Source organism: Haliotis rufescens, unplaced genomic scaffold (assembly GCF_023055435.1).
Source record: "Haliotis rufescens isolate VD_foot unplaced genomic scaffold, xgHalRufe1.0.p SCAF_1, whole genome shotgun sequence".
NCBI lineage: Eukaryota > Metazoa > Mollusca > Gastropoda > Lepetellida > Haliotidae > Haliotis > Haliotis rufescens.
Genome location: NW_025963779.1, coordinates 72,950,217 through 72,966,780, shown reverse-complemented (window position 1 = coordinate 72,966,780; position 16,564 = coordinate 72,950,217). Strand labels below are relative to the sequence as shown.

Genomic DNA, 16,564 nt, shown 5'->3' with positions numbered 1-16,564 from the left:
ACTTTTTAGGACTTGTTTATTCGTATACGCGATCTATAACATACACACATGTGTATCATGTTCGTCATAGATACTACTGCTACTTCAGTGGGCTCTTAAGCAAAGGGAGTCCACATTGTTGGCCATTTGATGATTCAAAAGGCTCAGAAAATCCTCGCAATGGCGCCATTCTCGTAATGGTCATCTGGAAGAAAGAGGCACACGTTTACATGTTAAATTCTGTTATTGTTTATAAGTCGTGTTTTACAAACAATAAACAAACGCATTCTGTTGATATGTTACTTCAATGTTTGACTGACAGGAAAAGAAAACTCCTGAAATGAAACATTCTTTACTCCAATTATTGCAGGCTATAGGAACAGCTTGCATTTCATTTTTCATGAAGTAAGATGCCAACAAGTTATAAATTGAAACAAAAGTTTGATGAGAATATTTATATCATAGGTACTTTTAAAGTCAAAATAAACGTTTTAAAAATATCAATCCGAAAATAAAGTGTGACCCCATTTTACTCACCCGACTTCCAGAACGGGTCTTTGTAGTCCCCGTTAATGCGCGGTGGCTGCTGTCTCATCCTGCAATAGTCACATATAATCAGTTGAAAGTGTTTGCATATGTAATGCGTTGGAGGTGAATTTGTATTTAGTGCTTTTCTAATGAATTCACGATGTAGGGCTATTCAGTTAATGTCAGTAGTTATTACTGGATTATACACAGTTTGTGATAGAGCGAATTGCTATTTTGGGGCGGTGGTGGAGCCGAGTTGTTAAAGCGTTCGCTCGTAACTCCGAAAGCCCGGGTTCGATTCCCCTCATGGAGAAGCCCATTTCTGGTATCCCATTCCGTAATGGAATATTGCTAAAAACGGGGTAAAACCATACTCACTCACTAATTGTTATTTTAATTGCAGTAACAATTTTGGAAGTGTAGTGTGCCATGAACGGGCTTAACACACACATGATCCATATGCAGGGCTCTATATCTTGGAATTTAACTTTTTCAAATTATAGACAAAATTACCAAAATGGGCAAAAGTCTGTCAGTAATATTGACATACTCACGGGTAGTCATTCCTTGGTTGGTTTTGGACTCTGTTCGCTTGGCTGTAAGAATAGGAAAGATGTACATACACACTATTTGCAGAACGTTAATGCTTTAACCTTCATATCACTCAGACAGTGTTTCATAGGGAGAGTCGGATGATAAAGTTTCTTATTAAGAGAAAAAAGATTACATGACAACATTCTGCTACATCATTGGGAAATGACACCCTCTACTTAAAATCAGAATGCATTTAGTGTATATGAGAAGGGTGAAATTGGACAGGTTTACTTAGCCTGCATATAAAGATGCTATAGATAGTCAATTCTGTCACATTAAATCAAAACGTCGTCAAAGATCCGGGTTGGAAATGTCTTCAACTATCCATGCTAACGGGATCTGGTAGTCAGGCTCGCCGACTTAGTTGGTGCATGTCATGACATCCCAAATGCGTAGATCGATGCCCAAGATGTCTATCACTGATCTAGACTCGATAGCTGGAATATTGCTGAGTGCGGCGATAAGAAACTAACAAACAATCAAACAAAACAATACTTCGTCAAATGTTTTTTTCTGAGATCATTCCCAATTAACAGATCCTACCTTGGTCTGAAACAGTCATCACATCCTCCTCCTTCACCACTTAACGATTCACAGAGTGAAGTGCCCTTTCCTGCCCCGGCTGGACCAGAGGGCATGTAGCAGTAGCGGTAGAGAAGATAGAGCGCTGCCAATACCAGTAACAAGAGGAGGAACATCAAGAAACAAAACAACACGATGTTCTCAGTGTAATCAAAGAACCCTGGTTTAGGTGTGGTGGTTGTTGTGGTAGGGGTCGTGGTGGGAGTAGAAGTTGTAGTTGTGGTTGTAGTTGTTGATGTGGTAGTCTGAAATGAAACGATAACTGTGGCTGTTGTCGACTTTGCAGGACTACCGCCATCTTTTGCCTCAACGTATACCAACTCACTCTTGCCAGAAAACGAGGTGTCGAACTCATTAGCGTAGATCACCTGTCCATTGCCGAGTACAGAGACGTAGTTAGAGAAAGAACCGCCAGTTACGGTGAACGTCACGTCGTTGTTTGGTGACGTAAGATCGGCGTCTGTAGCGGTAATCCTTCCGATCGCGCCTACGGCTTGACCTTGCGTAACGCTGTAGGCGTTGACACTTGTAGCAAAGGAAGGAGCGTTGTCGTTGACATCTATAACGTTGATTTGAATCTGTGCTGTCCCTGTAGCCGACTGGTCGTCAACGGCAGCTAACGTCAGGCGGACGCTTGTTGGCATTGCTGCTGCATCTACGTCGTAATCTACATTGAAAGCCAGCTGTTTCTTTGCGTTGTCGTACTGAAAGCGCTCGCTGTTGTTACCAGTTAACAACCTGTAGTCGATGATGCTATTGCCTTCTGGGTCAGACACAGTCAGTCCGCTCAGATCACATGCACCGACGTTTTGCTGCAGTGGAAATATTCTAAAGTTAAATATCAAGCATATTGAATCATGAAAATTCTCCTTTCACCATTTTAGCAATAATCATAAACTCTTTCGAGAGTCAACTGACACGTTTCTAAACTGCCGTGCAAAAATGTGCACCCATGTTTGACGGTGGCTAAAATATAACAAACAAGAAACGGTTATTCGATGGGGATCTATTTAATAGTGCAACGGGTATCATAGTTATGTTTTGGGCTTTAAACATTCAGTGTTTCGGTGACAGTTTTCAGCTTAGTAACGTTTCATAGCGCTTTTGGTCAAATCCTATTTTCTAGTGTATACTTTTTTTGCCTGGCAATTTACTTGTATACTCTGCACAAAAAGAAATGCAAAAGTAGTAAAATCGGACAAATATGGCAGTGTGTTGCTGTCATCCATACACAGTTAATGAATTGGTTCTTTCTGCATTGATTGGGATTGATTTGTGTGGAAAGAATGAGTTACTGCAGAAAGTGAATAACGAAAACATGCCATGACTGACGGAAGCCCAAAGCAAGAACACCATCGGCCGACTGCAAGCAGGAGAATCATCTTCAGCTGAAGCTAGTTTTTTTCCACGTACATGTATCACCAACCGCCATTACAAGGTTATGGAACCGTTATCAGATCTACCCAGACCCGGTCGACAACGTATCACCACTAGAGCACAGGACAGATTCATACGGTTACGTCACTTACATGAAAGAAGCACCACGGCCGCCTCTAAAACTACAACAATACCAGGACTGCGTAGGATTCCTCAGACAGTGAGGAATCGTTTACGCGCTGAAGGTATTCGCTCCAAAGAACCGGCTGAGTCACAGAGTATAGCAACAACTGCGGTGGAGACAAGTTTGGTGTAGTGACGAGTCACGTTTTATGCTTCGCAGTGAAGTTAGTGGACGTCGTGTTTACAGACGTCGCGGGGAGCTATATGCACGAAACTGTATGCAGGAAGTGGACAGATTTGATGGTGGTAGTGGGATGATGTGGTCAGCCATCTCCTACACTGGTAGAACAAACTAGGTGCAAATTCTAGGTAATTAAACCGCACAACGTCACACGGATGGGTTTTTTCGGCCTTACGTCCTTACCACTGTGAAAAAAATGAACGTCATTTTACAACAAGACAACGGCCGACCTCACACGGCAAGACTGACAACATCCTTGCTTCAGGAAGTACAACATTCATGTCCTGCCATGGCCCTCCAGGTCACCAGATTTAAACCCAATCAAACATTTATGGGATGCACTAAATCAACGACTGCGAGCAGGTCAACAACAATAACAGAACCCCCGACAGTTGGCACAAACACTGCAGGCAGAGTGGGTGAACATTCCCCAGGCCACAATTCGGGATCTGATCGCTTCCATGGGACGACAATGCCAGGAAGTTTTGTACTCCAATGGTGGCAATACAAGATATTGAGAACAGATGACCTTCACCTTGAACATCTACTGTTCCATGTGTGTCATATGAACCTGGATCAATGACAATGATCCGTGCCAATTTTGAACAATTGATATGTTGATAATTTATATATGAAAAATATATACATAAAAATCACGTTTGCGTTTCTTTTTTTGCAGAGTATATATCGTTAAGGAGGACGATTGTGTCATGGACATGACTTTTTAACTATAAATTTTAAGTCCATCAAATGGAAGCACTGGCGAAATAATCTATAATCTCACTCATTACAAACCACTGTTTCATGTCTAACAATTTCAATAGCAGGTTATCAATAAATGATTGACTTAATTCAGGTGATAAAATTACGCGCGAAATGTCCCATGGATTTTTATTCATAGCTTATAAGCCTTTATACGTACATAGTTTTCATTCATTATGCAGTAGTACACTCGGTCGTTGAATTCGGGTGGCTCGTTGACGTTGAGAACGAACAGGTTGATATATCCGCCGACGGAGTCGAGGTAACCGTCATTGATGAGGCAAGAGATGTTGTAATATGTCGTCGTCTCGAAATCCAGGAGGTTGCCTTCTGTCGTCAGAGATGCCAGCTGTATCCGTTTAGCTGCAGGGATTACATTGTTACAGACCATCAACCAGACTTAAAAGTCCAACCAAGTCGAGGAGTCAAAGTCATAGATATACATTGCATAGGAGTCAAAGTCATAGATGTACACTGCATAGGAGTCAAAGTCATAGATATACATTGCATAGGAGTCAAAGTCATAGATATACATTGCATAGGAGTCAAAAGTCATAGATGTACATTGCATAGGAGTCAAAGTCATAGATGTACATTGCATAGGAGTCAAAGTCATAGATATACATTGCATAGGAGTCAAAGTCATAGATATACATTGCATAGGAGTCAAAAGTCATAGATGTACATTGCATAGGAGTCAAAGTCATAGATGTACATTGCATAGGAGTCAAAGTCATAGATATACATTGCATAGGAGTCAAAGTCATAGATGTACATTGCATAGGAGTCAAAGTCATAGATATACATTGCATAGGAGTCAAAGTCATAGATATACATTGCATAGGAGTCGAAGTCATAGATATACATTGCATAGGAGTCGAAGTCATAGATATACATTGCATAGGAGTCGAAGCCATAGATATACATTGCATAGGAGTCGAAGTCATAGATATACATTGCATAGGAGTCAAAGTCATAGATATACATTGCATAGGAGTCGAAGTCATAGACATACATTGCATAGGAGTCGAAGTCATAGATATACATTGCATAGGAATCAAAGTCATAGATATACATTGCATAGGAGTCGAAGTCATAGATGTACATTGCATAGGAATCAAAGTCATAGACATACATTGCATAGGCGTCAAAGTCATAGATGTACATTGCATAGGAGTCAAAGTCATAGACGTACATTGCATAGGAATCAAAGTCATAGACGTACATTGCATAGGAGTCAAAGTCATAGATATACATTGCATAGGAGTCTAAGTCATAGATGTACATTGCATAGGAGTCAAAGTCATAGATATAAATTGCATAGGAGTCGAAGTCATAGACATACATTGCATAGGAGTCAAAGTCATAGATGTACATTGCATAGGAGTCAAAGTCATAGATATACATTGCATAGGAGTCAAAGTCATAGATATACATTGCAAAGGAGTCGAAGTCATAGATATACATTGCATAGGAGTCGAAGTCATAGATATACATTGCATAGGAGTCGAAGTCATAGATATACATTGCATAGGAGTCGAAGTCATAGATATACATTGCATAGGAGTCGAAGTCATAGATATACATTGCATAGGAGTCGAAGTCATAGATATACATTGCATAGGAGTCGAAGTCATAGATATACATTGCATAGGAGTCGAAGTCATAGATGTACATTGCTTAGGAGTCAAAGTCATAGATATACATTGCATAGGAGTCCAAGTCATAGATGTACATTGCATAGGAGTCAAAGTCATAAATGTACATTGCTTAGGAGTCGAAGTCATAGATGTACATTGCATAGGAGTCGAAGTCATAGATATACATTGCATAGGCGTCAAAGTCATAGATGTACATTGCATAGGCGTCAAAGTCATAGATGTACATTGCTTAGGAGTCAAAGTCATAGATATACATTGCATAGGAGTCAAAGTCATAGATGTACATTGCATAGGAGTCAAAGTCATAAATGTACATTGCTTAGGAGTCAAAGTCATAGATGTACATTGCATAGGAGTCGAAGTCATAGATATACATTGCATAGGCGTCAAAGTCATAGATGTACATTGCATAGGCGTCAAAGTCATAGATGTACATTGCATAGGCGTCAAAGTCATAGATGTACATTGCATAGGAATCAAAGCCATAGACATACATTGCATAGGCGTCAAAGTCATAGATATACATTGCATAGGAGTCAAAGTCATAGATGTACATTGCATAGGAGTCAAAGTCATAGATGTACATTGCATAGGAGTCAAAGTCATAGATATACATTGCTTAGGAGTCAAAGTCATAGATATACATTGCATAGGAGTCAAAGTCATAGATATACATTGCATAGGAGTCAAAGTCATAGATGTACATTGCATAGGAGTCAAAGTCATAAATGTACATTGCTTAGGAGTCAAAGTCATAGATATACATTGCATAGGCGTCAAAGTCATAGACATACATTGCATAGGAGTCAAAGTCATAGATATACATTGCATAGGCGTGAAAGTCATAGATATACATTGCATAGGAGTCAAAGTCATAGATATACATTGCATAGGCGTCAAAGTCATAGATATACATTGCATAGGCGTCAAAGTCATAGATATACATTGCATAGGAGTCAAAGTCATAAATGTACATTGCATAGGAGTCAAAGTCATAGATATACATTGCATAGGAGTCAAAGTCATAGATGTACATTGCATAGGAGTCGAAGTCATAGATATACATTGCATAGGAGTCAAAGTCATAGATATACATTGCATAGGAGTCAAAGTCATAGATATACATTGCATAGAAGTCAAAGGCATAGATACACACTGCATAGGAGTCAAAGTCATAGATATACATTGCATAGGAGTCAAAGTCATAGATATACATTGCATAGGAGTCAAAGTCATAGATGTACACTGCATAGGAGTCAAAGTCATAGACATACATTGCATAGGAGTCAAAGTCATAAATATACATGGCATAGGAGTCAAAGTCATAGATGTACATTGCATAGGAGTCAAAGTCATAGATGTACATTGCATAGGAGTCAAAGTCATAGATATACATTGCATAGGAGTCAAAGTCATAGATGTACATTGCATAGGAGTCGAAGTCATAGATATACATTGCATAGGAGTCGAAGTCATAGATATACATTGCATAGGAGTCAAAGTCATAGATATACATTGCATAGGAGTCGAAGTCATAGATGTACATTGCATAGGAGTCGAAGTCATAGATGTACATTGCATAGGAGTCGAAGTCATAGACATACATATGTGTTGTTACAATCATGCTATTTTACATATGTGTTGTATCAATCATGCTATTTTACATATGCGTTGTATCAATCATGCTATTTTACACATGTGTTGGTACAATCATGCTATTTTACACATGTGTTGTTACAATCATGCTATTTTACATGTGTGTTGGTACAATCATGCTATTTTACACATGTGTTGGTACAATCATGCTATTTTACACATGTGTTGTTACAATCATGCTATTTTACACATGTGTTGGTACAATCATGCTATTTTACACATGTGTTGGTACAATCATGCTATTTTACACATGTGTTGGTACAATCATGCTATTTTACACATGTGTTGGTACAATCATGCTATTTTACACATGTGTTGTTACAATCATGCTATTTTACACATGTGTTGGTACAATCATGCTATTTTACATATGTGTTGTTACAATCATGTTGCATTACATTTGTGTTATTGCGTTCATGCTTTAGTGCATATGTGTTGTTACAATCAAACATACACACCCCCGGTGAGATAGACAAATTTGTAGTTTTCGTTGTCCGGGGTGACGGAACAGACAGGGGTCAAGGTCGAGTATAGGTCATAATCAACGTAGGACAGTGTGTAGATGGTGGAGCCCCCGGATAGGTCTTCATACACGGACACATTGGTGGGGAGGTTGGTGAATACAGGGCGAGAGTTCAGATCTATAAGATAATATCGCCATCTTAAGCAACTTAAAATAAATGTCAAGTATTTGCAACATGTTTGTGCTTAACAACATACTAAAACATATTTAATGTCTCAGATGATAATTATGCTATAAACAGAATACATGTAAAAAGTCCTGGTTTCTATATTAACTTTAACTACATATTAACTCGCATGGTAGTTTTGAACTGAAGTAATACAAAAGGGTAAGGCTGCCAACAAAGGGATCACGTGGTCCATCACCGTATAGAAGATATAAGTAATTGAATGATTCATTTCTGTGTGCTATATGTGGGAAAAAACCCAACAACAATTAATCGACAAGGCACTGCGTCGTCTGCTTTAAAGCTATTCATTTCATTGCTTTGGTTATTTTGGAGAGATGACATGGTAGTTTATGAATCCACTCTGAAGTCAAAACCGACCAGGTGTCCCCTTTACTGGTAGCCTTCCCCAAATCTACAGATATATTTTACCGTTATCAAGGTACAGGTAGGAAAAGCCGTATTTCAGAAGGGGAACCTACTTGTCAGTTGTACAGAGACGGTGAATGGACCAACGACGTTATGGCCGTCTGAGACGTTGACCTTTATTGCCACGACATCCACAACGGCCGTCCTGAGATCTTTCACGACTTGAATAATGCCGTCGCCTGACAGGGGTGAGGAAACGAGGAGATAGACAGTCAGAAACACCTCTGCAAGGTTTTTCGATGTCTTGGCACTGTGTTTACGCATGCTTTCACAAAGCAACGAAGATTTAAACATAATACGATATGTACATTTAATCGAAAACAAATAATTTAAACAATGGTTCTCTCTAGATTTTATATATTCTTTACTAAGTCGCCTTTCTAGATGTTGTATTGTTTATTTGTTGTTTAACGCCGCTCTCAGCAATATTCCAGCTATATGACGGCGGTCTGTAAATAATCGAGTGATTGAAATCATGAGCATCGATCCACGCAATTGGGATACGATGACATGCATCAAGCAAGTCAGCGAGCCTGACCACCTGATTCCGTTAGTCGCCCCTTACGACAAGCATGGGTTGCTGAAGACAGATGTTCCCGAACAGCCAGCAATAAGTAAGGTAATAGGTATTGCTATACAAATCAGTCCTGAAAACCCATCTCTTCAGACGTCAATATCTATAATTCCTAAATTGTCTTATGCTCTAGCCGTGCTTGAATGTTTTATGTAGCGCTATGACCATGCACAAGTTGGTGGATGTGGCGCAATAGTAATCGTCATTATTATAATTATTATTTACAAACTAAAACAACTAGTCAGGCTGGATAGGCTCAACTATTATTATTTACAGATTAAAATAAAAATTGCAGCAAAGAGGGTTTGGGTGATCCTGGCACAGTCAGGCTGGTTAGGCTCATCATCAGCACAGGGCCCTTGCCCCCTCTACACACAGCCCAGACAGCGAATGGGTCTTCTCCAAGGAACCACGGCCTAGTCAAACCCATCCAGAACCTTTCGGAGGATGTGAAAACTCCCAAATACTGCAGCCATCTACATTACCCAGATTGTCAGAATGACTGTATTCCTGGTAGCAAACCCGGGTACGCTCCCAATGTCAGTCAACAGATTGGGAGGTACCAAACCTAAGACACCGAGAACAACGGGGAGTCGGACAACTTGGTACTTGGGATGCAAGCGTGACATTTCAAAAGCGAGGTCCGCATATTTTCTTCTTCTTCTTCTTCTTCTTATCATTATTATTATTATCATTATTATTCACACAAAGGGGTTAAAAGCCATGCTAAATTCCTTTAGTCAAGTTACAACATCACTACACCACATTGGGGCATTTGCCTTTTCTATACCTGAGGTTTTTTGGGTTTTCATTATTCTTAAATGGTTGTTGCCACGGGTACTCCTGCATTGCCTAGCGCATTGAACATAGCTATATGTATAGGACATTGCCAGCTTACATAAAAGGTCCCACCATGTATGTAAGTTGTGTACTCACTCTGCCCAATGTCGAAGTAATCTACGACGGGTTCAGTGCTCCAGATGTAAGTGATGGGGTCAGACTCATTGTCTCTCACGTTGATGTCGTACACGGTCCAGCCCACTCCCGTGTTCACTTGAGCGTCGTATGACAGAGTTACTGAAAATTGAAACACTTACATATAAAATACAGTGTGCGACCTATGTACAACAAGGCTGGATGAAGGATCAGTTTGATTAGGAAACACCAACAAAGATACACCTGGAAATTAATTGAGCACCACTTAAGTCAAAAAGGTTGTGAAAATGAGAAAGTTGTAACAATATATTAAATAAGATCATACCGCCATGTCAGAATGATGAGATCCGATTGGTCCACGTGATCAGGGTAAATACCGTGTAACCCGCCTTTGAGGGTAATAAATTTATCAGCGGGGGAATAAATCTCTTATACCCCGCCACGAGCAATACAATCTGCACGTGGATTTCTGAGACGCTAAAAACCCAATGTACCCCTGGTTATCCTGCTACAACTTATAGTATGGCCCTTTCATTGCCAATCATTGCCAATATCACTGTAAAAACGCATTACGTTCCACGAACTGCACATGAGGCACTATGTACAGCACGGACTGTTACTCCAGTGTCAAACATACCCCCTGGGTTATCAAACACGAAGGGCGGCTGGTTGGGCTGGACATCAACTTCTAGTATCTTCGTGACGGTTGTCGTTTCGTCAGCTGACGTACATTCAATGGTGATGTTGTAGGTGCGTGCCACGTTGTAGTCAAGGCCATCGGTGGCGGCCCCGCCAACATAATATACGTGGAAATCTGAAGCAGAAAAACCAAGGATACTTATCAAGCACCACACGTTTTTGTCAGTTTATATCAGTCCAATAGTTCTCTTTGTGCCCTATAATAACTTTTAATCTTAGAAATGACAGTGAGGTGAGGTGAAATGGTGTTTAACGTCGTGTCCAAGATTTTTGCACTTGTATAGCGACGTGCATGCACGTACGTGTGTGTGTGTGTGTGGCTGCTTGTACACATGTACTAGTCCGGACTGATGCCGATTTATAGTGCTAGCACACTGAGATACCATGCCGCAGTTTAACATGGATATCCCACTCAAACACAGTATACTGACCCGGCCGGTGGTTCAATCCCCGCCCACGTCATACAATGAGACGTTAACTGTTGGTTCTTGTTATTATCCTGCCTGGCGATCGGCATTAAGGGGATAAAACTAGGACTGGTTGGCTCGGAGTCAGTATACTGTAAGAGACATTTTAAACTGTGGCATGGTAGCTTAGTGGGTGAGCACTATAAACCAGCTTTTGTCCCTGTCCCACTACAACGTATAGCAGCGTATGATATTTTTTGCCAAAACGCCGGCAAAGCTGAAACACGCTATGGATAATTAGGTGTAAGTTGTATACGTTAAAAGCACGCTGGTATACGTTGTTGTACGCCGAGACTTAAAAAACAGTTTTGTGCATGCAGGCGTATGGGAACGTATGAAGATATGAATTATACGTTAGGCATACGTCAAAGTTACGCTCTACATACATTTACGCTAGATATACATTACCCATACCGCCTGTTTTAGGCACCTTTCCCCTTCGCTGAGCGCGCTGGTCATACGTTACTCATACGCTGGGCATACGCTGGCGATACGTTGAACACGCAGGACACACGCTGACAATACGCATTTACACGCTGTCAGTGATACGCTACTAATACGTCAGACATACGTTACATATACGGTGAACTCGTTATGTATACGTTATGGATACGTCAAAATCATGAAAGTTCGACGTATGACAGCGTAGTAACTGTCTTTTACACGCTAGGTGCATGTTACTCAAAAACGTTGTAGTGTGAGAGGGCCATCAGTTCGGAATATTACAAGCAGCTGCACGCACACTATATAGTGCAATAATCCTGAAGGCGACAATAAACCCCATTTCACCTCACCTCACCATTAGCGTTGTTTTGCTGCAACGTCATGCGACAGCAACTCACTCAGTAATAATATTGATGCATGTCATCGTATCCCAATTGCGTAGATCGATGCTCATGGTGTCAATCACTAGATTGTCTGGTCTTCGTTTATTCATAGACCGCCGTCGTATAGCTGGAATGTTGCTGAGTGCAGCGTTGAACAACAATAACAACAACATCAACAACCAAACGAACAAACGAACACTCATTAGTATAGCAATTCCTGAGAGAGTACTCCGCGGGAATGGAACAGCACGGCAAACAGTGGATAATCACATTGTTAGAGCACTACGCTTCAGACGTACCTTGATTCCCGTATTTCCGCCACACGCGGAATGGGCCGCCTTGGGGAAACATCGATTTGATGTTGCAAACCGGACACGTGCCGTCCCCGCTCACGGAGTCCGAACATCCAACCGTGGCGATGTCCTCCTCAATCTGCTTGTCCTCGTGGATGTTGGTCACCTGGAAGTCCGTCATTAATATCGGGGATGGGGTCGTTGTGCTGGATGCCTGGGTCAAGAGTGAGTGAATGAGTATAGCAGTTATATCACGGCGTGTCAGATTAATGTGAGTAAAGCAAGAAGTGTTGCAGGACGTTTAACACTTGGCGAAGCCTACGAGCACGGGCATGGTGCTGACAAACCTAGAAACATAAGCGGGGAGAAGCGAGAGTCGAAGCCACGATTATAGGTTCCTGGCGTGACCAAGGGACGCAACTCCTTACCCGTTCACTAGTTCCTTCCTCAGTACAGATTAATAGCCAACAATAATTTATATGACTGATCAATATATTTTGTTTCAATTATTAATTTAATACATGAAATAATCCACTATACATTTGTGTTTTAGCAATTTTGTATATCATAAAGTTGGGATATGTCACTGATTTCTTTTACCTACTTCGTTACTTGATAGCTATGTCGAACGCTGTAACTCTTTGACATCATGTGTCTTGAAACTGTTTCAAATTTTTATTTTTCATATTTACAAATATTGATTGCTGTAATTAACATTATATGAGCATAGAAGTAGGTCTAAATAGCAGAAGGTTGATAAATAGCAGTTACGTAAAATGATGTTTATGTTTTCAGTCAAAGATATAGCTTGTCCTGATTCTGTTATTACCGCGGAGGCATTTACATAGCTCGGTGATTGCTGTCTATATGACTTTAACAGCATTCATTTATTCACTATCCACGTAGATTTACATTATCTGGCGAATGCAATGGAATTAACACCCCTTAAATATGATAGTCATCACCGAATTATTGTTTTAAATTTCAATTCCAACTAATTTAAATATAATATACAAAGTCCATCAGGTATAGCATATTTAAGACAATTTATACAACATCAATTTACAAAAAAAACATCTTGTATCAGTGTGTTGATACATCCATTATGTATTGTAGACGGAAATGAACCTACCCCATTATTACCTTGTATACATATCCACAACACAACACACGCCAACAGCATCATCTGATGAACCTCCTTTAATGCTGTCATACTTGCTGAAGATTCATTGCACGAAATAAACAGCATGAATCATTATCTATCAATTACCAAGACCACCAGCAAGGATTTATCCAGACCCTACTTAGGAAAAATGTTGCTCGAATATAATCAACTTCATATTACCATGAAATAACCGAACAGTATATGAATAATAGCACGATAATAGTTATCAAATCAGCAAATGGGAGGGTCTGTTCCCTTGCCCAGTCCTTATTTACACAGCCCTTTCCCAAGAGCGGGCTAAGGTCAATTTCAGATTATCCTATATTCGTTCAAGCAACGCCAATGAATGGTAACTTGACGTTGACAACATAAATATTACTGTTATAGTCACGAGGAGAGGACACCACCGTGAGTTATCAATGAAAGAGCAAATACAAGGCTTAAATTCACCCCCGACACACCTTCACCGTTAAGTGCAGAATATATATGTGTGTAAAGTACACAGTATAACTGCTGAATTTAAGCTGGGGCGTCATACCGTGCCCGTAGCAGGCCTGAGTTGATTATTGGTTTTTACTGTCGCTTCGGGTAACCTTTAAAAACATTGCACTTTCATGTTTAGTAAGACAAGACATGCACAGTAGAAGTCTAGTCGCATATTGAGCCGTACATGTTTCAGATTCACAAACTACTTTGAATTGTGTAGTTGCTTAAAATGTCAAAAGGGACGAAACATGTTTCACAATCATGGTATTCTGTAGTTAGCATAGTTTCTTTTGTCAATGGCATTTCCGTTTCCAGGCCTGCCAAGTTAACTTGAAGCTTTACCGAAAGAATATTTTAATTTCAAATTCATCGCTAGAATTCTTTGTGCTGGAGTACATGGTGGCTAAATAAACGGCCCTAGCTACAAATCCGAGTTAACTGAGGAAAAGTTCTGAACACATGATTACAAGTTAAATCTCATTTCATGTGAATCCTACTTCAATACTGTGAAAAAACAGATAAACACACTGATTAACTTTATACACAATTTATTCATCGTTATAACACCACGACATTATCATTTACTTTCTCTCTTATCTGAACCAGCAAAACCACGTAATTGGTCCAACCACCCACCTGAGGAACAATATGACCGATACAAACGTTACATATGCTTTGCATTGTTGGGAATTAAGTGTTAAGTGTTTATATATTGATATCTAATCCACTTAGTTAATAATTGAACAGTGTGTGGCGAAATACACAATGAGTTGTCTTAATATCATGGAATATTAGTAACGATTACACAAAATCTTACCCGATTCAAAATATATCTACATATACTCATCAATACAAATTGTGACCATTGACAATTGAATACCAATAATAATCGTAAAGAAATTAGATATATGATGTTAAAGATTGATCATTCTTCTGTGCACATACCAAACAAGCCACTTGTCAAGACAGACCAGACAAGCTCGATATTTATTAAATTCATATGCGTGAAGATCCGGAGTAGAATAGGTCTTCAGCAACACATACGTGTCGTAAAAAGGCGACTATGTTTGTCGTAAGAGGCGACTAACGGGATCGGGTGGTCAGGCTCGCTGACTCAAAGGAGGCGTGAGATGATTTTGCCTCATATTTACGTCTCTGATCGTCGATATGGAATCGTTTCAAAGAAGATATCTGTCCTCCGTAAACCAGAATTAATCTCAGTGTTTCCTTTTCCTTCTCTGAGGTTTTGGGGACCTTGATTTAACCAAGGCGAGTTCTGTATATGTTTCCTGTACGTGTTATATGTCCCCCGTAAACCAGAATTAATCTCAGTGTTTCATTTTCCTTCTCTGAGGTTTTGGGAACCTTGATTTAACCAAGGCGAGTTCTGTATATGTTTCCTGTACGTGTTATATGTCCCCCGTAAACCAGAATTAATCTCAGTGTTTCATTTTCCTTCTCTGAGGTTTTGGGGACCTTGATTTAACCAAGGCGAGTTCTGTATATGTTTCCTAGACCCGAAGACATCATCATGACATGTTATGTCCACAACTTACAGACGACAGTAGTCATTAAGATATAATATGAGGTAAAGTGTGGTTCATCAGCTACGTATACGGTTAACACTTTCAGCTTCTTTAAAACCTTCACACATACTTGAAATTGTTTTAGATCTGATTCAACAAGTGTGGACACAGAGCTTAATGTACAACCGTATGTGTAGTATTTGTTGTCTATGAAACTAGACGCCTAGTTTGAAAAACAATTACCTAAACCTGTCTAAGCTTTCATTCTATTCAATACTTTTAAAAAGAACATTTGTTATATTTTCCCAACACGATAATTCCTTTAACTATCGAAACGTGTCATAAAACGTCAGGTTGGACCGCCTCAACTCATTGCCTCACGTGATAAAGAAGGTAGTTCCCAGAGGTTTGCGTATGTCTAATTAGGATACACGAATATGGAACGGTCCATAGATAAATAACGTTTGTATGATGTTATTTACATCATTCAGATCCCAATATAGTCTTCAACAGCAAAACAAATTCACTGTAATTTAGAAACTAGCAATGTATGTATATGAATCGTACATGTATTGATGTACACGGTATGTATACAACTAATGAGTACAACCAAACACATTTTCGGGGTTTTACTCTTCTTATTGATTTTAGCGAGTTTACTCTTCCATAGTATTTCCCGTTATTCACATACACAAAAGTCAGTGTTTGCTCAGTAATCTCAAAGACGTGCAGTAGCATATCAACAAAGCGTAATATTGACAAAATAAACAAAGGTATACCCAAATTACTGTGGTTACACATTAACACCAAGCTATTACCGCTGTGTTGACGTTGAACGTCAAACCTGTACATACCGCTTGATCATTGGGTGGACGTTCCTATATCGTTTGTTGTCATAGTCTATTTACTGTAATGAAATGTTTAAAGAAAACATAGTATGTTTACACTGGTCCTGGCAGACTCGTACACA

General features: G+C 39.8%; 1 protein-coding gene across 1 annotated transcript; it reads right to left on the bottom strand.

Annotated features, from left to right (window-relative positions):
* LOC124139799 (cadherin EGF LAG seven-pass G-type receptor fmi-1-like) lies at positions 1 to 13,768 on the bottom strand. Its single transcript, XM_046507128.2, has 11 exons — positions 13,550 to 13,768; positions 12,424 to 12,631; positions 10,769 to 10,945; positions 10,132 to 10,272; positions 8,675 to 8,800; positions 7,962 to 8,144; positions 4,347 to 4,549; positions 1,645 to 2,495; positions 1,062 to 1,103; positions 517 to 575; positions 1 to 184 (listed from the first exon to the last, which is right to left on the bottom strand). Exons 1-11 carry the CDS (start codon positions 13,664 to 13,666, stop codon positions 144 to 146), a joined length of 2,148 nt encoding a protein of 715 aa, XP_046363084.2. The 5' UTR covers positions 13,667 to 13,768; the 3' UTR covers positions 1 to 143.
* Positions 13,769 to 16,564: the final 2,796 nt, after the last annotated feature.